Consider the following 21,540-nt stretch of genomic DNA (forward strand, 5'->3'; position numbering starts at 1 on the left):
GCTCGCGCACGCGCACGCCGCGCCCGGCAGCCCTCGGCGCTGTCATGGCGGCGAGGAATAGTTTCAGTGGGGATAGGGACATTCACGCGAGCCGTGGCGGGGCTAGCTGTGGCAGTAGCAATCTCACCACCACCAGCAGCCTCAGCCGCGGCGTCCATAGCGCCAGCAGGGTCTGTTTTTGCAAAGGCTGAGCGCAAGGGTCGGGAGGGCCAGGAAGCCATGGAGTTCTGTGCAGCCGCGGACTCCCGGGGAGCGGAATAGGGAAACTTGGAGGCTGCGACCAGGTGCACTGACTTCTCTCTTTTCCCTCCCTTCCTCGCCGTCCGCCGTCCTCGCCTCCCCTTCCTTCTAGCCACAACACACACCTCCCCTCCTCTCGCCATCGAACCTCAGGTGCCTGAGTGCTCCACTCCTCCCCCTGGGCCGAGCGTTGAGAATAATCACCGCCCCCTTCCCCCGCCTTTTCCTGCCCTGGATCTCCGCCGCCACCTCCGTCTCGCGGCTCCCTTGCGGGGGGTGAGGACGAGTCCGGAGTATCTGGGTGAGGAGGAAGTTTCTACTTCTGTGGTAGCTTGGGGACCCCCTCCTTTCCTCGGATCCTTCATTTTCCAGCGACAGTTTCTCTTTCCGTGCACCTGTGAGGAGAGGTAGCTCTGCGCCTGGAACCTGCGAGAGTGTGGGGGAGGAGTGAACCTGTTCAGGGGCCTCTTGAACCCGCCTTCAGTCAGAACCTATCTCTTCGAGCCTGGGGGTAGCGGGTGTCGGGTAGAGGGGTCCATTTAGTAACTTATTTCACGGGCAGTAACTATACCCTTCTACCCCCCACAAAACCCTAAAACAAAACCTAGCGTATTTAACATTTATCTAATCTTCCAATAGGGTTTGGCGTTGTTGTCAGCCTCGGGGAGAGAGATTGGACAAATATTCTCCAAGAGGAGGAGGGTGACGCCAAGGACTTTACCCATCAACTGCTTTTGGGGTTTCTCCGCAACTTGGAAGAGTGACCTTTTTCGTTTTGTGTTGCGTGTGTGTGCTTATTGCTAGTGCAGCATTTGCTGTCCCATAGTGACTCCGAGTTGTCCTTTCTCGTGAACTAGCAATGGCTAGTGAAGACAATGTCCCTTCCCCGCCACCAACAGGTGATGACGGGGGAGGTGGAGGGAAAGAAGAAACCTCTGCTGAAGAGGGTGCATTGTCCCTGAAACCAGGGCTCCCCATCAGGGGCATCAGAATGAAATTTGCCGTGTTGACGGGGTTGGTTGAAGTTGGAGAAGTATCCAATAGGGATATTGTAGAAACTGTCTTTAACCTGGTAAGTAGATCTCTATTTTATAAGCATGTATTCTTTTCAGTGGGTTGGGGAACTAGACATGAAGCTGGAGCCATGTGCTTGACTCATACAGATGATGGCTTTTTCCATGGATGGAAGCACAAAATTCTACTGACCTAAATGAAAGAATTTTTTTTTGTATTTTTCAGTTTAAGGGGAATTACATAGATTTAGGTGCTCCAGGTTTTGTGAAAGTGAACAGATGACTTTTGTGCTAAGGAAATAATTGTTGCTTGGAAGTATTTTGTGGGGTTCCAGTGGAGGAGTTTTATTATATAAACATTTTTTCCCTTGGGATATATAACTAAGTCTGCATTTATCTTTAACATTTTAAATAAATTTTTGCAACTTTCTTTGGGTCTTGAGAAATAATGTAAATGTTCTATATACTGCTTATCCTTTTCGGTCTGCATAGGCTATGTTTTGCTGTAAGTTTTGAACACAAAAGTTTTGTTCATGGGGCTGATGAAAGATTAATTTGCTGCAAAGTTAGTATTTTATGTTTTGACCAGTTTTATTTTTAGACATAGCTAACAGATATTAAATTTTGGAATGTATTTGGGGTTAAATCTTGTGAAAATTGAATGGCAATTTGGAAAAGATTGTGGCAAATGGAGTATAATCTTTATTTCTTTTGTAAATGGGTGTCTAGCAGCAAAGCATATTTGGTCATTGGAAGTTGCTGCTTCTGTGAACTATGAATGTTATTTTTGAAAGGTGGATATGCAATACCTTCCTTTTTCTCTACTCCATTCTTGGAAATGGTTATTTCTAATGGGGACTTTTTAAATTACTCCAACTTCTCTTGCCCATCAACTTAAAGAATAAAAGGTAAATTTGGCCTTAAAAATACTCCCACCTCTTCTACCTGTGTTAAAAGATAACAGTTGGGAACAAATATGAATACATAAAATAGCTGTAATAACTTTAGTGCCCTTCCCTTTTTCCTCTGTGTTTTCAAGGTTAGGCTTATTTTATTCCAGGGCGGTTAATTATTTCCTTCACTAGACCTGTACCAATAGTCTGGTCACTTACAGTACAACTTTTAGAGTGAGAAGGGAGCTAGATGAAATCACTTACTTTTGGAGTGTAAAAACTTTGAATGCAGGGTATTTCTTTACCATTTTGTTGTGTTGGAAGCTTATATATAAATACACATGTACACATTTTTAAAAAAAGTTTGTTTTTGAGAGAGCACAATCAGGGAAGAGAGAGATACAGACTTTGAAGCAGGTTCCAGGCTCTGAGCTATCAACACAGAGCCCAATGTGGGGCTTGAACCCATGAACCATGAGATATGACCTGAGCCAAAGTCAGATGCCTCACTGGCTGACTGGAGCTACCCAGGTGACCCTCCCCCCCTCCATTAAAAAAAAAACTAAATATTATGAAAATGTTCAAGTATACATAAAAATAGGATAGTTGTGTTCTGGTATTCGTTATGCAGCTTCAACAATTACCAAAAACTTTGGGGATCTTGTGTTTATAGTCTTTAAAAGTTTTTAAGTCTCAAGGACATAAATGGTGTATTGGTTTATTCCTTTGCCTCAAAATAGACTGGAATCCTTTTTATTTTTTAAAGTTCAATTACTTTTGAGAGAGAAAGAGTACATGTGCACGGGAGCAGAGGCAAGGCAGAGAGAGAGAGGGGGACAGAGTATCTGAAGTGGCTTTGCACTGACAGCAGAGATCCCAGTGTGGGGCTCCGACCTACAAACTGTGAGATCGTGACCTGAACCAAAATCTAATGCTTAACTGAGCCACGCAGATGCTTCTACTCCTTGAAAGCATTCTTAAATATTTTTTCCTTTTTTTATTAAAAAACTTTTTTTTTTTAATGTTTAAATGAGGGAGGGACAGTGCGTGAGTAGGCCATGGGGAGAGAGAGACCTAGACAGAATCTGAAGCAGACTCCAGGCTCTGAGCTGTTGGCACAGAGCTGGACACAGGACTTGAACTCATGAGCTGTGAGATCATGACCCGAGCTGAAATGGACTCTAAACGGACTGAGCCACCCAGGCGCTCCAGGATTTTTTTTTTCTAAACTCATGTGTCTAGGATAATAAACAGAAATCTGTGGTAGTAATATAGTTACACATAATTAGTTGTTTGTGTGTAAAATACAACATTCTTCTGGTAGAAGGAGAATTCGAACTCCTTTGTTCTTTATTTAATTTTATTAAAAATTTTTTAAAAGTTTATTTTGTGGGTGGCAGAGAGAGAGAGAGAGAGAGAGAGAGAGAGAGAGATAGACAGACAGACAGACAGAACAGGGGAGGGACAGAGACAGAGGAAGATACAGAATCTGAAGCAGGATGCAGGCTCAGAGCTGTCAGCACAGAACCTGATGTGGGGCTTGAACTCACTAACTGTGAGATCAAGTCCTGAGCTGAAGTCATATACTTAACTGACTGAGCCACCAAGGTGCCCAAACTCCTTTGTTCTTTTGAATGCCCTGTGTGGAGGTGGATAACCTCCCATAGGTCACCTGCATTTTATTAAGGAATATCCAAATTCTGTAGTAGTGGTCTGCTTATATGCTGCCTAGAATTGTGGGCCTGATAGAGATTTTAAAATGATTGGTTAAATCATGCACAGATACTTGTTAGCAGAGTAAAAGGTGTCTGGTAAAAAGAGAGAGAAAATCTGTTGAGTTATACCTCCTCTTCACTGTCATTCTCTTTTTATGTAGAGCAAAGGATTAGATTAGTTCCTCCCTTTTCCTTTCTCCCTTAAAGTACTTTTCATGTTCCTTCATGGATATGTAGGATCTTGGCCAGGCTTTAGAAAACCTTGAGAACTGACATTTTGGGAATCTGGTAAGCTAGTCCATCTCAGTGTCGTTAATACTACAGCACCTAAATATTTCCTAACTGATAAATTATCAGCCTTAATCTTAATTTTGCTCAGAGAAGGAAATTACATTGAAAGTTGTAATTTTGCAAAAGTTATTCTGTGTACGGAGTGCCAGGCAGTGGGCCAGGTGCTTTACATATGTTTTTAAAATTTTCTTTGAACAGCTAATTTAAATATATATCTCATTTTATAGATGAGACTCAGACTGAAATGTCAAATAGATTGCCTACAATTTGTGTAGAATGACAACCTTTCCAGGAATATGTCTGTCTCTTGAGTTAATGTAGAATGGTTTGCTTCTCTGAGCAGGTAGGTAGGTATAGATGAGGCATAACTTTCCCTAATATAAGGAAACAAAAATCATTGGTCCTCCTAAATAAATACTTAATGATGAATATTCCATCAGTAGAATTGATTTCTTCCTCTTTAACTTTCAAATAACTGCATTAAATAGTAAAACAACAACAAGAAAAAACTGCTTAAAAACAAAAACATGTTTCTGGTCATTTAGTATTTTTACTTGGCATGTGGACAGGGAAAGTCTATCATTAACTTTTTTTTATAGTCAGTATGTTGGGTTAAAATTTACAAAATTGTCTTACAGACAGAAGAATATATAATATGCATAAGTAATGAAATACTTTAATGTTTTAGGTTTAATATTTTAATGTTTAATGTTCTAATGTGATCCATCCATATAACTTAACAAGTATAGTGGCAACTGGGTGGCTTAGTCAGGTAAGTGTCCCACTCTTGATTTTGGCTATGGTCATGATCTCTGAGTCGTGAGATCAAGCCCAAGCCCCTCATTAGTGCATCAGGCTCTGCACTCAGTGTGGATCCTGCTTGGGAGTCTTTCTTCCTCTCTCCCCCTCCCCCTCTGGTGCACGTGCATGCTCTCGCTCTCTCAAAATAAATAAGAAACTTAAAAAAAAAAAGAACTAGCTTATTACCAATGTCACTGAATCCTTATGTATGTACCTCCTTTAACCTATCTTCACTGGATTTTTCATTAGTAAGTTTAAACTATTATTTATGGCTGTAATAACTTTTTGCTATTTTTCCAGGCATTTTGGTAAAACAGATTATGTCATATTGATTCTTTTTTACTGATTATATGTTAGCTACTTTAAGCAATAATATTTGTGCTGTAAATTAAACAACTTCCCTTCCCCTAGAGTTGTCCAAATTAGCGTAGAGCCATATACATTCAGAGGTATTTACAAAGTACCACCTCCTAACTTTGCTAATGTAGCTTGAGCTTACTTTCTTATAAATTCCTTGGAAATTTACCACTGTTCTTATAATTTCTTTTGCAAATCTGTTTCATAGATAAGTTTTGATTAATAGTACACTTGTGCATTCAATGTTTCAAACTTGTAATCAACTTTTACATTTTTCTTGTTGCAACTTAAAATCATTTCATTATGTTTTCATCTGTGTGCTAAAAAAAATTTGTCAGATGCTTGGACCCAGAGTAATTAATGTATTGGCATGTTTCCAAGAACTTACTGCTGAGTTTAAGGCGTCCATCAGGTATTTAAAGGTATTCAATTCAAGAATAGTGTTTCCCATGGGCTGATGATAAATATGTTTTCATGAAATTTGTTTAAAAAGTATATGATTTTAATTAAAATGTTAAAGCTTAAAAGGTAGAATATAATTTTTCATGACTTGTTATATGTCATTTGATACAGGTTCTGCACACTACTAATGGTGCAAACTTTTAATACCTGTAGGAGCTGAGCATATCACTGAGAGGCTCCATTACTGTTGACTATGGTTAGAGGAGGTTCTTGTAGACTTAAAGGGGCAGCTGCTATTCTCCTGCATTGTTATACTGCAGTAACATGGGCCCAGTGGTGTCGTACCTTATGATTTTTCAGGAAGAATTGGAAATCTAGATTTTAAAAAACAACATTTTAAAATTTCCAATTAAGTATTACAAACTGCTTGTGAGATAGATAAAATTACAGGTAGTTATTTTTCAAGCCTTTATATGAACCTTTATTAGAAAGATAATCATGTAACATATTTGTTAATGTGCTCCTCCTCTGCCCCCATTAAATTTGTACATGATGTTATGAGTAATAGAAAACTTGAACCTGTTTTAAACACAATAAAAAGGTAGGGCGAGATTATAGTAACACAGAAATATTAAAGACCAGTTTCTTTCTGTTTCTCTTCTGCTTTCTTCAGTTTGTTGCTGTTCCTTCCATGGTTGTAGGATGCCTGCTAGTTATGGTTGGGCCGTATGTGCTGTTCACATCTCTTAGGAGAGAGAGCCTCACTGTCCTAACATTCCAAATAAGAGTCCTAACTGGACTACTGAACTGGTGACTGTGGTCATTGAAATGGCTGATTGGCTTAAGCAAACCAGGACCAAGTACTATATCTAAGGATGGTGTTAATTTTCTCTGAAGTACCTGGGCTGTATGGGGAGAGGTGGATACCCAAATAAAAGTCTGGGTAAGAAATTGAAAGGGTAATTGGATAGTGGATAGGCAGCCAATGATGTTCACTATTCTTTTCAAATGCATAGTGATAGTAATATAAAGGGAGAAAAATCATTCATTAACCCAACACCCTGTTGTGATCTTAAGCAAGATTTTTAACCTCTTTGTGCCATAGTTTTTCCTCTCTACAATGGGAAAACTACACGGTAGCAAGGATTAAATGAATACAAACTTGTAAATCACTTAATATGTGGCACATTTAGTAGTGTTATAAGTATTTACTATTATTTTAATATTTGTAATTTTAGATAAGTCATCATGTTCCAACCTTATAATTTTTTGTTTGTATGTAGCTATTATTAGCCTTGTATATGCTATGTAGTTTTTCTAGAATTTATTTAATAGCCGTTGTGATATTTTAGAGATGACTTGTTTTTTAAACATCTTTGTTGAGGTGTAGTTAATATATCATAAAATTCACCTAACTTAAGTATGCAATTTAGTGATTTTCATTAAGTTTACAGAGTTATGCAGGCATTACCACAGTCTAATTTTAGAACATTTACATCCTGTGTTTGAGATGTCTTATAGTTCTAGCTCTTGCATTTAGGGCTATGATCCATTTTGAGTTGATTTTTGTGTGATGTGAGAGAATGATAAGATAGGGGGTAAATTCATCTTTTTTTTTTTCCTTTTATTTTTTTAAAAAATATAGTTTCTTGTCAAATTGGTTTACATATGACACACAGTGCTCATCCCAACAAGTGCCCTTCTCAGTGCCCATCACCCATTCTAAATTCATCTTTTTGTATGTGAATTTCACTGCTCTTTGTTGAAATGGGTATTCTTTCTCATTGAATTACCTCTGTGTCTTTGTCAAAAATAAGTTGACTATAAGTGTAAGGATTTGTCTGGACTTTTCCCCTTTGATCTGTATGTCTGTTCTTCACCACTGCCACACTGTCTTGATTACTGAGGCGCTGTAGTTAAGTTTTAAAATTGGGATATATGTCCTCTTACTTCGTTTTTTTATTTTTCAAGCCTATTTTAGCTATTTTAGATTCTTTGCATTTCCATATTAATTTTAAGATCAGCTTGTCAGTTTTTGTGAAAAAGCAAGCTGGGAGTTTGATGGGGAGATGTTGAAGCAATAGATAACTTTAGGGAATATTGAGTTTTCCATTCCATGCAGTTGGACTGTCTTTCTGTTTAGGTCTTTCTTAATTTCTCTAATAAATGTTTTGCAGTTTTCAGTGTAAGAAGAAATGATGAAATTTCTTTTTTTCCTTTTTTTTTGCTGTTGAAATGCTTCTTTAGGTAGCTTTGTGCATTGAAATTTCTAGAAGTGGAATAAATGGTTCAAAGTATATGAACATTTGTATAGATCAGGAGTAGATATTGTTAGATTGTTTATTGATGTTAATAAATAAAAGAAATGTGAATGATGAATTAAAAAAATTTGTAGTTTCTTGGTGGTAATAGAATTGATCATTTAGGCCCTATCAGGTATACTGTCTTTCCATTTAAATTGGTTCATTTTAAAATGAGAAAACACTTGAGAAACTGAAAAGTAAGATTTTTTTCTGTTTCTTAATTAAAAGAGAAAAAGCTTTTTATTTCTCATACTTTATATATTTTTATATTATAAAGTATCTTTTTCACAAATATATTCTTTAAAATATTTTTAATAGTATTTTTTATGTGAAAGAAAAATGTCCAGAATGGATTTCTGTTTTATAGTGCTTACTTAGGTAATAAATTGTTTCATTTATCTTTGTACCTCTAGAACTTTTTACAGTGCTTGGTACTGCAAAGGTGTTTGTTAAATTAAATGGAAATGTCCTACTTTTTTTCTTTTAAAGACATACTTATTTAGTGTCGTGATTAGACCATTACATTTAGCAATCAACAGCATGGGCACAAAAAGAAAAAATCTACGTTAAAACAGTAGATTTAACAGTTTGTTAGAATGCTTTACACTTTCCACATAACAGAAACTAAAACAATCTGTTATACACTTAGTCACAAATACAGTCCTTGGGTTTTTTGCCCATGCACATGAGTATTGTCTAAAACATACCTTCTTTGTAGCAGCGAGGCCCTGACACCACTGTGGTTGGCTGAGTTCACAAATCTGTTGTAACCTGTAGCTTCCCTGTCACTGACTCTCCTCTTGTGCTAAACCTTGTTTCCTGACAGTAATTAAAACTTTCTGCCACGGCCGTAGCTACTGCTGCTCCTGGAACCGCCATAACCACCTTGGTTTCATGGTTTGGCAAAGTATTGGCCTTCATGGCCATAGGGGCCAGAGCTTCTACCTCCAAAATGTCCTCCTGTCATGGGTCCAAAATTTGAAGATTGATTGTTGGATTGCCAAAATCATTACAGCTTCCAGCACTTCCAAAATTGCTTCCATCGCTACCAAATCCGTTATAGCCATTACTGCTGCCACTATATCCACCACCACCTTGACTGCCACCAAAGCCACCTGGCCCACTGAAGTTTCCTCCATGATCAAAGTTGTCATTCCCACCAAATCCACTTCCATGACTACCACCAAAATTTCCAGAACCACTTTGACCTTGGCTGGATGAAGCTCTAAGCCATCTCTTCCTTAGATAGAGTTCTCCTTACTTCAGAGTTGTGGCCATTCACAGTATGGTATTTTTAAATGACAATCTTGTCATGGTCATCAAATGTTACAAAAGCAAAACCTCTCTTTTTGACACTGCCTCAGTCAGTCATGATTTCATTCACTTCCATTTTCCCATACTATTAAAAATAATCTCTTAGATGATGTTCTTCAGTGCCTTCTTTAATGTCCCGGACAAAAATGTTTTTCACAATTAAGTGGGCACCAGGTCTTTGAGAATCTTCTCTTGAGACATCCCTCTTTGGTTCTACGGATCTTCCATCCACCTTGTGTGGCCTTGCATTCATGGCTGCATCCACCTCCTTCACAGTAGCACAGATAACAAACCCAAAGTCTTTGGAGCTTTTGGTGTTTGGATCTCTCAGACTCTCATTGGTTGTTTCAAAGCTCAAACCTTCAATGAAAAGCCTCTGCAGCTGTTCAGGCTCTTCTGGAGACTCAGATACGATGGCGGTGAGAGGGGAGATTTAACAATGTTTACTTGGGGTGTCCGTGGGCAGAAAAGTTAGCCTAGTTTTATTCATTTCTGCAAAAGATAATGTTAAGATCTTAATGCCATATTTCTTTTACTATTTTCTGACATTTCTTATGAAGATTCTCATTAGGTAGCTTGTGTTTTTCATTATACAGTTTTGAGTTACTTTAATATCCGTTTTACCCCTAAGGAGCAATTTTGTTAATTTATTTTCAGATTAGTCTCTTACAACCTGCTCTTAAAGTAGTTTTTTTCCCTTTTCTCTGGTAATATTTCATGGAATGGGATATTCAGAAACCGTCTTGTTTGTAGTGAGTCTTTGGCTTAAAAGCTGTTGGGACAATATACAAAGTAAAAAAAAAAAATCAAAAGGAAACAGTAAGAAAAAAACAACAACCTGTTGATAGTACATGAATTCTTTCTAATTTGCAAAAGTAATATCATAAAACACTCCCAGTTTTAGATTTATAATATATTTTGTGTGTTTTTTGGTATCTTTTCTGATTCTTCAAAGATTTCATTGGATTTATCCAAGAGTAATGTATGTGCCTGAAATGTGGCATGTGAAGTACCAAATTTCTTGTTGCTGCAGGTTGTGGAGGACTGCATATTGGGGATTTTGTACTTTGGGTAGGAAGTTGGATACCAAATGACTTTTTTTAATTAAAAATTTTTTTCTTAATGTTGTTTATTTTTGAAGGAGAGACAGAGTGTGAGTAGGGGAGAGACAGAGAGAGAGGGAGACACAGAATGTGAAGCAGGCTCCAGGCTCTGAGCTGTCATCCAAAGCCTAAGATGGTACTTGAACTCACGAGCTGTGAGATCCTGACCTGAGCCGTTGTCGGACACTTAACCAACTGAGCCACCCAGGTGCCCTGTATACCAAATGACTTCTAAGGTTATGTAACTATCTGATGGTCATGCTCTAAGTTTTGTTATCCCCCCCTTTTTTTTAATGTTTATTTATTTTTGAGAGAAAGACAGAGCATGAGCAGGGGAGGGGCAGAGAGAGAGGGAGACACCATGCGAAGCAAGCTCCAGGCTCTGAGCTGTGGGCACCAGGCCTATGCAGGGCTTCAACTCCTGAGCTGCGAGAGCATGGCCTGAGTTGAAGTCAGAAGCTTAACTGAGCCACCCAGATTCCCCATGTTTTGTTATTTCTATTGCACCTGGGTATTTGCATTTATTTCCCAGACATTTTTTGACCAGACTTATGTCATCAGTCTTTCAGTGATTTATGTTATACAAAAATTGCAGTTTTAGAAGTGAGGGGCTGGATTTTTTTAATATATATTCATAGTGAAAGATAAAAAACTTGATGAGGTCTCAATTACGGTTTCTTAGAAATAAATCTCTTGCTTGGGAACTAAAAAAGATCTTCTTGCCTAACAAGATCTTTGTTAATGAGTAATAACTTGATTGATATGGTATTTTTATTTATAAGCTATAGTAAATCTTTTAAAGCTATGAGAATATGAAATAATTGGGACTCAATGAAGTGTTTGAATTTTGTTGTTCCTAGTGAAAATTTGTTTCTTGTGAAGTAATACAATATGTTATCCTAAATCCCATGTATAGTATCTAGTTGAATCCAGTCTTTATGATCTTGGGGCTTCAACATCTTGAGTAAAAATATTATGTCTAAGAAGTTATAACTATATATGTATGTAAAAATTTTTTGACACAAAGCATTTAAAAAAGTGTTGCTTTTATTAATACATAGAATTAAAAAAATAGACTTGATAGTAATGATAATCAGTTTCAAATGAGTGTCAACCTATCTTTTCTAAAAACAAAATAGGCACTGATATAAAGAGGCTCATTGGTGTCTACAATGGAGAAATATTAATTATTAAAGAAAATTATATAAAGGTATTATAAAATGATTATTAACATTTCACTTAAATTTTTTTTTTAGTTTTTATTAGAGAGAGAGAGAGAGAGTGTGTGTGTGTGTGTGTGTGTGTGTGTGTGTGTGTGTGTGCACGCATGCATGTGTGAGTGCAAGGGAGGGGTCGAGGGAGAGGGAGAGAGAGAATCCCAAGCAGGCTGCACACAGCACGGAACCTGACATGGGGCTTCATCCCAGAGGACCTTAGCTGAGTTCAATAGTCAGCCGACTGAGGCACCCAGGTTCTCCTCACGAACTCATTTTATTAGCTCAAATTGCTGTGAAATTAATAGATATCCAGCAGACACAAAATTCAAAGCATTTCAGAATGCTTTGGGGGGGTTTAGTATTTATTTTTTGTAATAATAAGGTGATTTATCACCCTCGAGGTGGGGGATACATATATTGATACCTGGTATAATTTTGAGTTGAAATTAATTTGTTATTTTGAGGTGCTTGGATGGCTTAACAGAGAGCCTAATTAAGATTTTCTCTTTTCCTCGCCCTCTTCCACTTTCCTCTGTTCATGCTCTTTTGCTCTCTCCTTAAATTAAAAAAAATAATTTGAGTTATAATAGATAATAGCAATATCTAAGATTTATTAAGAATGCCATGTCCTGTTTATTTCTTAGAGTTCTCACAGGTAGGTGTTAGGTGTTTCTGCCAAAAATGCCTTGTGTTCTGCAAAAGTAGACTAACAATAACAGGATTTAGGGGGAAAGATAGGATTGGGGTGGGTCATTCAAAACCTGTGGGACCTTGTCACCAGAATACTAACAAAATCAATTTAATAATCCTGATGAAAATACTAGCAAGGTTAAATCTCTACTGATATTTTCATGTTAGCATCACATTCGCTTTGTGGTACTAATTATCCCTAGGGTTTATGCTTCCTTTGAGATGTAGGCTTGGTTTCTTAGCTTCTGATAGACAATATTTTTTATCAGTACTAAACGTCTGGTCCAATGTATGGCTTTCCTCATTAATTCATTGTTTTAGCACAGAGAGAGATGTCTTTGCAGTTTTTTCACTTGTACTTACAGATTGTCAGATACTTAACATTGTGGAAAAAGCATTCTAGTTCTTGGAGTCCTTAAACCAGGCACTATTTGCATTAAAGGAAAGCAAGTCTGCAAATTTTTAGGTTTTTCGTAAGATCTTTATATATGGCCAAGGACTTCTTTTTAATTCTGCTGGACAAAATTACATATGAACCAGCATCACTTATACACTATTACTGTATTATTCTACTCTTTAACAATTCTGTAGGAGGTGATTCAAGGCAAAGATGTAAGTTATAGTAGAACAGGGTGTACTGTTAAAATATTCACTTTATAAATGATGCAACTGAGACATAGAGGATAAGTATCTTGCTTAAGTCACTGAGCAATTAATATTGTTGAGAATGAAGCTCAGGGAATCCATAGCCTGAGCTGTTAACCACTAAGCTGTATATAGTTTAGAATTACAAAAAACCTGAAATGTGAAAAAAGTGTAATTGAATAGTAACTTGGAAAGTATCTAGATTGTTTACAACTTGCCTAACTCAGTCAAGATTTGCCTCATAGAAGGTAGAGTTTTTCTCTTTTCTCTTCCCCCCAACCTAAAATGCATATCAGAACGAGAAAGGTTTTAATGAATATGATTTTTACATTTATTTTTTATTTTTTAATGTGATTTTTAAATTGGATGGAATTAATGACATAGTTAATCTTTTCTTTTAAATGTTTTTATTTATTTTTGAGACAGAGAGAGAGCATGAGTGGAGAGGGGCAGAGAGAGAGGGAGATACAGACTAGGAGCAGGCTCCATGCTCTGAGCTGTCAGCGCAGAGCCTGACGCGGGGCTTGAACCCACGTTCGTGACCTGAACCGAAGCCGGACACTTAACTGACTGAACCACCCAGGCGCCCCTGCTTGGAATTCTTTATCTTCTTTCCTCTTAACCATCTAAAACATCTAGAAGGTCTATCTAATGGCAATATGTGAGTGAAATACAATGTGATACTTAGTTTCTGGCTATATTACAAACCTTATCTGGAATGAGGTGGTGAGGCAGATGCTATATGGATAAATTTTTAATGTCTTTTATTCTTTTGTCAGTACATTTTTATTTAAACTTTTATTGATAGAATTCAATTTGGAGGAACCTGATGGTTCAGTTGGAAGAGCATGTGACTCTTAAAAAAATTTTTTTTTTATGTTTTTTTTATTTTTGAGAGAGAGAGACAGAGCATGAGCAGGGAAGGGTCAGAAATAGAGGGAGACATAGAATCCAAGGCAGGCTTCAGGCTCCAAGCTGACAGCATAGAGCCTGACATGGGGCTTGAATCCACAGACTGTGAGATCATGACCTCAGCCAAAGTCAGACTCTTAACCCAACTGAGCACCCAGGTGTCCTGGAGGAGCATGTGACTCTTTATCTTGGAGGTGTAGGTTTGAGCCCCATGTTGTGTTGAGAGATTATTTAAAAAAATCTTAAAATAACTCTTAAATTTGAACTTATTACTTCTTTGTGATATTTAATGGTATACTGACCGTGATTTGGTCTTTTCTGTGATAATTCAGGGTCATTAATTTGAATGTTGGTGCTTGAAATACCAGTCGGAATACGAATATTTCTGTACTCTTTTCTCTCTTCTACATCTTCAGTATACTGCACTAGTTGAGATACTTAATTATTTTCCTGTATATTTGGAGTAACTTGCTTGCTGGTATTCCTGCTTCTCTACTCTCTTCTTTCAAATACCTTCCATAACTCCTGGATTATTTTATGTATAGTTAAAATGTGACCATTTGATTTTCCTTTCAAAATCTTTCTATAATTTTAGATTCTTTTCTGGGTAAAGGCCGAGTTACTTATATGACAGATAAGTAATCTAGATCTTGGCTTATTTCTTACCATTCCCTTCCTCATCTTTGTTTGTATAGTATTGAACTTCAGTGCTCTTAAGTTTCAGCTTCTAAGTGACGAGTCCCTTCCACTCATATTTCATTGATCAAGGGAAGTCATATGGCCATGCTTGTGTTATCATCTCATTCTTAAGTTTCACAGGATGAATACATATAATCTTTTTGCAAGCAGAGGCACTGAATGTTGGGGAACAGGAAGATTATATTTATTCATAGTTCTTAGACTTACTGATATTTACTAAATGGTTGGCTCACATATATGTCTTGCATCTCTAGTTTTTGTTTCTTTTTCTGAAGTGTATCCTTCAATAGTTCTTTCAGTGAGGGTTTTTGAGTGGTAAACTCAGTATTTGTGTAGAGATTTCATCATATTGACCTTGCTCTTGAATATAGTTTAGCTGGATGCAGAATTCTAGTTGACAGTAATTTTCTCTTAATATTTTAAAGATACTGTTCTGTTCCCCCTCTAGTCTGTTGTTGAAGTTTTTACTGCTAATAGTTCTAATTGCTTACCTTTACAGGTAAGGTTGCTTTTAAGATTTTTTTCTTTGACTTTGCAGTTTTGTAGTTTCACCATAACCTGTCTATGGGTGGTTGTACTTCCTAAATTTGAGGATTCACATTTTTCTGGAGAATTTTCATGAATAATGGCTATTCTTCATTTTATCTATTTGTATTTTGGACCTCTTAATACATGACATGTTGTTTTTTTTCCCATTCTACATGTCTCTTCATGTTTCATATTTTCAATATCACTTGTGATTCATATCATTTTTTAATTTATATTTATTTATTTTTGAAAGAGAGTGAATGAGCAGGGGAGAGGTAGAGAGAGAGGGAGACAGAGAATCCTAAGGAGGCTCTACGCTGTCAGCACAGAGTCCGATGTGGAGCACAGACTCCTGCACCATGAGATGACCTGAGCGAAAATCAAGAGTTTTTTGCTTAACTGACTAAGCCACCTGGGTGCCCCTATACAATTTATTTTTAATCAGCATTGGGTTTCTAGTTCATGACATTAGTGTAAATTTGAACTCTCAAAGCTATGAAGATCATCCCAGAATTTTACTTTCTCTGAGAAAACTTTTTTTTTTTTTAGGATCAGTAGCCCAACCAAAGACTAGTTATTTGTAATTCCCCTTTGCCAGTTGGTGGGTTTTTTGGAGGGGAGGAGGAAGGGAGATCTTTTTGATCTTTTGAGAGTACCATGGAGATTTAATATCTGTTTCCCCATCTTGAGTGGGCACAGTACTTTATTCTGTGTCTCTACATAGGCATTAAAATGCTAGTCCCTAGGTTACTAGCCTTCCTTCATGCACCTCTTCAGCAATTGTAATAACAGTACAAATTCTTACTATTTTTCTGTTTCTTCATTTTAGGCAGGGTCTTGGAGATTGCCCTTTTTTCTTGCAATCTCAGGTCTACATTGAAAAGTAGTTTTTGTTATATTTACCTAAATTTGTAGGTGTTTGTAAAGTTATTATTATTATTTTTTTAGGCCACCTTAGTCCTGTCTTGCTGGTACTATGTGATACAACTATAACATAGAACAAAACAGTGGATATGTAATTGCCAGTGAAGAAAATATAGGACCAATTTAGAGTATAGTAGTTCAGGTTATGTAGAAATACTGAGGTAATTACAGATTATAGAATTCTACTGTAGATCAGTGAAGATGTTGTAGGTAAAGAAAATTTGTCATTTTTCTTCTTTTTCAAACCTTTGTATTTGTATGTACAGGTAGATGAGCAGTTTTCAGCTTAGAAACAACCCTGTATTACCCAAGCAAAATAAAAGTTCTTGGAAATTGTATGTGTGGAGGTTGTGTTTTAAATTTTGGTAATTAAATGAATTTTCTGAGCTTTTAGAATTAAAGAATGTTATGGAATGGTGAAAGGAAACCTTATTTTTTTTCTTCTGACCCCTACCCATGGAAAAGAAACAACTTAGAAAAATATATTATCATTCTTTGAGTCTTAGTTCTTTATAAGTTTCTGGTCATTTAGATGGAATGCTAATAACCTGCATAGAAATCTCATTTGTATTGATAGGGAGCTTTACAGTTTTACTATTTTTAACATTTTCATCTGCCCAAGGATGAACTTTTGAAACAAAATAGTTGTGAGTCAAATGATGACCATTTGTTAATCTCTTAGATACTAGTGTTAAATTGACAAGATGGCTTTTGACATAAAAATTTCAGGAGCTTTGTTTCAGAACAGTAGAGACTGTTCAGTTGACATACATACTTTATGTGAGTTAGTTAAGAAATAACATAGTTTAGCTAAATTCTAAATTCAGCATTCTGCATAGATTGTCTAAATATTTTTCTAGTTTATATTTTTGGACGCTGATTTTATATTCTGTGGGTTAAATGCATGAACAGTTACATCAAATTATTCAGGTGGTACTTCAGGAGAAAGTACCTTTCTCCTGTGATCCAGTTGTAATAAAGCTGAACCTGAATGTAAGTCAGGGTATGTGACTGAGTGTTGATTACATGTAGGAAACATAAGTGTTTTAAAATGATTATCTCATTTAATTCATGAAGTAGGTCCTTGAGGTACTACTTCATTAAAATTTTATTTATTTATTTTTTTTGAGAGCATGAGCGGGGTGAGGGGCAGAGAAATAGTTGAGAGAGAATCTTAAGCAGGGTCCATGCCTAGCAAGGAGCCCAACATGGGGCTCTGATGACTGTGAGATTATGACCTGAGCCAAAATCAAGAGTAGGATGCTTAACTGACTGAACTTACCAGGTGCTCCTTAAACTTTTTTTTTTTTTTAACAAGAAAACAGGATTGGAGAGCTTAGGTTGCTAGGTTACCTTTATTTCTTAACAGTTATTTTATAAAGTAAATATATAACTTGTGATAAAACTCAGTTTTAGTTAGAGAAGGAATATGAGTAAGTTAATTAGTAGATAGGAAAATGGAAGCCAGATGCCTCCCCCCAACTGAGATTATCAAACACAATTGTATTTCATTTTTCATTCTTCATTTCAGTGGTATCACTTTGCCTTTATTAGAAACTCAATTTTTTAAAAATGTTGGTTTGAGAGCGAGAGAGTGAGAGAGAGAGCGAGCGAGTGAGCACGTGCACATGCATGGTAGGGGCAGAAATTGAAAAAGAGAAAGAGAGAAAATCCCAAGCAGGATTTGCTCTGTCAGCCCAGAGCCTGACTTGGGGATTGATCCCACAAAATGTGAGATCATGACCTGAGCTGAAATCAAGAGTCAGATGGTTAACTGACTGAGCCGCTCAGGTGCCCTGACCAGAAACTTGATTTGACTTGTCTTTTTCCTTATTCCCACAATCAGTCCATCACTCAATAGTCTTCTTAATTCTGACCCCGGATATCTCTTGCTAGGATTATTTTTAACACCTTTCAAAACTGTTCTTTTTCTCTGCCATACAATTCCACAGCATGGTTTATAAGGTCCTAGTCTTCTTATACTTTCTTTCCTCTCATTATGGCCACTCTGTGTACCACATTCAAGCCCAAACTGACTTTTTCTTATACCTTTCTTATACCTTTCTTATACCTTTCTTAGGTCCTGTCTCTATATTCTGTGCTTTTCTATTAGCTGTTCTCTCTGCTTGAATGCTTTTCTTCCTTCTTTGCCTGTTATAGTCATGCTTACACTTTAAGACATAGTTTAGATACTGTGTTTTCTAAGAACCCTTTGCTCCAGTGTAAGACTTTACTCTTCCTCCATCCCACCACAGAACTTTGTTTATAAATTATAACATTTACCTGGTTCTTTTATGTGTTTATGTATTACGCCAGACTATGTGCTTAAAGGCAGAGACTGTATTTGTACCATCTCTTTGTAAAGGGAGGCTTATTTAGGTATAATTTCCATAGGATAAAATTCATCCCTTTTAGTTGTACAGTTTGGCATATATAGTATCCATCATCACAGTTGGGATGTAGGATATTTCTGTCACTTCCGGAGAGTTTCCTTGTGCCCCTTTGTAGTCAGTGTTCGCTTTCATTCTCAACCATTGGCAGCCAAGTGATCTAACTTCTTTCTCTATCATTTTGTCTTTTTCTGAATGTCAAATAAAAATGGAATCTTATAGTAGGTATCTTTTTGTGACTAGCTTCTTATATTTAGCATACTGCATTTAAGATTCTTCCTAGTTCTTGCATATATTAATAGTTTGTTTCTTTTTATTGCTGCATTGTGTTCTATTGTATGAATGTACCACAGTTTCTTCATTCAGTCATCAGGTGGTTTCCATTGGCCATTATGGGTAAAGCTGCCCCAGAACATTTCCGTACAGGTCCTTGTGTGTGCATGTTTTCATTTTTCATTTTCCTGGGGAATACCTAAAAGGCTTTTTTTTATGAAAGTTTATTTTTGTGTGTGTGTGTGTGTGAGAGAGAGAGAGAGAGAGAGAGGAGCAGAGGGAGAGAGGCGGGCGGTCAGGGGGGAGGGACAGAGGATCCAAAGCAGGTTATGTGCTGACGGCAGAAAGCATGATGCGGGGCTTGATCTCAAGAACCACGAGATCATGACCTGAGCCAAAGTCAGATCCTTAACTGACTGAGCCATCCAGGCACCCCACCTAAGAGGCTTTATTTGTTTGCTTATTTATTCATAAATGTTTATTTTTGAGAGAGGGAGCACATGAGTAGGGAGGGATAGAGACAGGGAGACAGAGGATATGAAGTGGGCTCTGCACTGACAGCAGAGAGCCTGATGTGGGGCTCAGACTTTATTGTGACATTATTACAAAAAATAAGAATTGGATGCTTAACCAATCGAGCCACCAGGTATCCCCCATAAGAGGCTTTTAAACCTGAGTTACAATGCCAAGGAAGTTTCCAGTTAAATAACGTAATCCAGATTGCGAGGAAAAGAAGAGGCAGCCCAAGGGAGTGAAGGGGAAATTTTCACTTGCCATAGGTAGAGAGAAAAAGACTCTTACGTGGAAATTTCCACCTTCCTCTAAAGGATAGGAAAAAATAATAGAATGTACCAGTCAAGTAATAATATACCCTGTGGGGCCAGAGAGTAGAGAAGGTAACTGAAAACATGCTCATTAGAGTCAAAATTTGACTTGCTTTAGGCAAAAATACCCTTAAAACTTTATTCCATAGCAAGTTTCCATGTCTTCACATTTCTTCATCCATACCAATGAGTTGGCATTTTCACATGGAACTTATATTATGCAGTAGTTTCAGTGATTTGAGACTCTTGGTACTGTGATTGACTATGATATGCAATTAGAAATTTATCCCCCTTCCAAAATGGGGAATAACTAAAACATAAATACAGCACAATACATGAATACATTAGAGAAATTGTCTTCGATTTCTGATTGTCTTCAAGGTTATTAAACATATTTAGAGGAGTATGCATATAAATCTGTACCAACTAGAACAAGAGTCTGTTCAGCAAATTCACTGATTGAAAACTGCCCTATGGGGCACCTGGGTGACTCAGTTGGTTAAGCATCTGACTTTGGCTCAGGTTATGATCTCACAGTTGGTGAGTTTGAGCTGTGCATTTGGCTCTGTGCTGACAGCTCAGGGCCTGGAGCCTGTTCGGGATTCTGTGTCTTCCTCTCTAGGCCCCTCCCCCCTATCAAAAACAAATAAACATTAAAAAATTAAAAAGAAAAAAGAAAAGTATCTTAAATATCAAACTCAAGTCTGTGTCTGTTATCTTATATTTGATTATTAGACTTACACCTCGAATAAGAAAAGTCAGATCCCATATATAAACACATGGTGTCTCTACACAATTTTATTTTATTTACTTAGTTTTTTTTAAGTTTATTTACTTTTGAGAGTGTGTGAGTGGGAGAGGGGCAGAGAGAGGGAGGCAGAGAATCCCAAGCAAGCTCAACACTGTCATCATGGAGCCCTATGTGGGCCTCAAACTCAAACTGTTTGATCATGATGCTAGCCAAAATCAAGAGTTGGATGCTCAACCAACTAAGCCACCTAGGCATCCCTACAATTTTAAATCCAAAATCATTTGGAGAGGCAAAGAAGCATGACATTGCTATCAAAAAAGAACACAGTATAGCACACATTAGATCCTGTTCTTGAGTACAGTACTATGACATTCAAAATACCATGGATACTGTCTCATCAATTTCATATAGATTTTGATAGCAGACTTTAATTTCCTAGAAAATTACTCCCCCATGTTTAGTAATCTTAAAGTACTACAATTTCAAAGAGCAAATTGTAGAAACTCAAAACAATCGTGTAGAAGCCATATATTATTAGTTAAAATGTCATGTGGAAGAATGTTGATAATGATTGAAGTTGGCTGGTGGGGTGCATAGGAGCTCTTTTATGATTTTGTGGAAATTTGGACTTTTCTATAATATTTTTAATTTTTATTGATTGACAGTAGTAGGTCAACTTGAAACTTCAAAAAGTTAGTTTTCTTTTTAGATGTTTGTAAATTAAGGGGAGAAAAATCCAAGATAACTAGCATTAAGTGCCTATTGGTGTTTTATTAATATATAATAAGCCCTATGAGATAGAATTAGCACTGTTTTACATAAAAGAAAATTGAGAATTAGAGGGGTAAGTTTCCTTGCCCAAGATCACAAAGGAGTTTAACTGATATTCACAACCAAAGAAGGGAGGGAGAAAGAGGAGGGAAGGGAAAAATGAAGGAAGGCAATAGGATAGTCAAAGGAAAAAAACCCCCACACTTGCACTAATACACAAAAGACAAAATTTGAGAAATGCAATTTTTAGAAACTCTACAAGTTAAAAGGTGTTTGTAAAATTATTCGATGACAGATATTTAAGGAAAAAACCTCCAGATAAATACAATTGCATTTGAAAACCTGTAATTATTCTGTGTCTATATATTTTTGAATTTATTCTAGCTCCAACATCCCTGATCTTATAGAAATTCCATTTCTGCCACGCTGCTAGTCAGCTAAATACACACACATACACTCATACATGTATTTATCTAAACTATCC

General features: G+C 37.0%; 1 protein-coding gene across 5 annotated transcripts in view; it reads left to right on the plus strand.

Annotated features, from left to right (window-relative positions):
- Positions 1-77: 77 nt before the first annotated feature.
- Positions 78-21,540, plus strand: part of LRBA (LPS responsive beige-like anchor protein) — a 688,703-nt gene continuing 667,240 nt past the window's right edge. For 2 of the 5 annotated variants that reach the window (XM_029940227.1, XM_029940238.1), the window contains exons 1-2: positions 333-541; positions 880-1,312. In XM_029940227.1, coding sequence (XP_029796087.1) covers positions 1,100-1,312 — 213 coding nt within the window. In that variant the 5' untranslated portion in view covers positions 333-541; positions 880-1,099. Of the gene's footprint in view, positions 285-332; positions 542-879; positions 1,313-21,540 lie in introns of those variants that run through there. The other 3 variants (XM_029940220.1, XM_029940233.1, XM_029940247.1) reach the window with 3 other exon arrangements.

Source organism: Suricata suricatta, chromosome 1 (genome assembly GCF_006229205.1).
Source record: "Suricata suricatta isolate VVHF042 chromosome 1, meerkat_22Aug2017_6uvM2_HiC, whole genome shotgun sequence".
NCBI classification, from domain to species: domain Eukaryota; kingdom Metazoa; phylum Chordata; class Mammalia; order Carnivora; family Herpestidae; genus Suricata; species Suricata suricatta.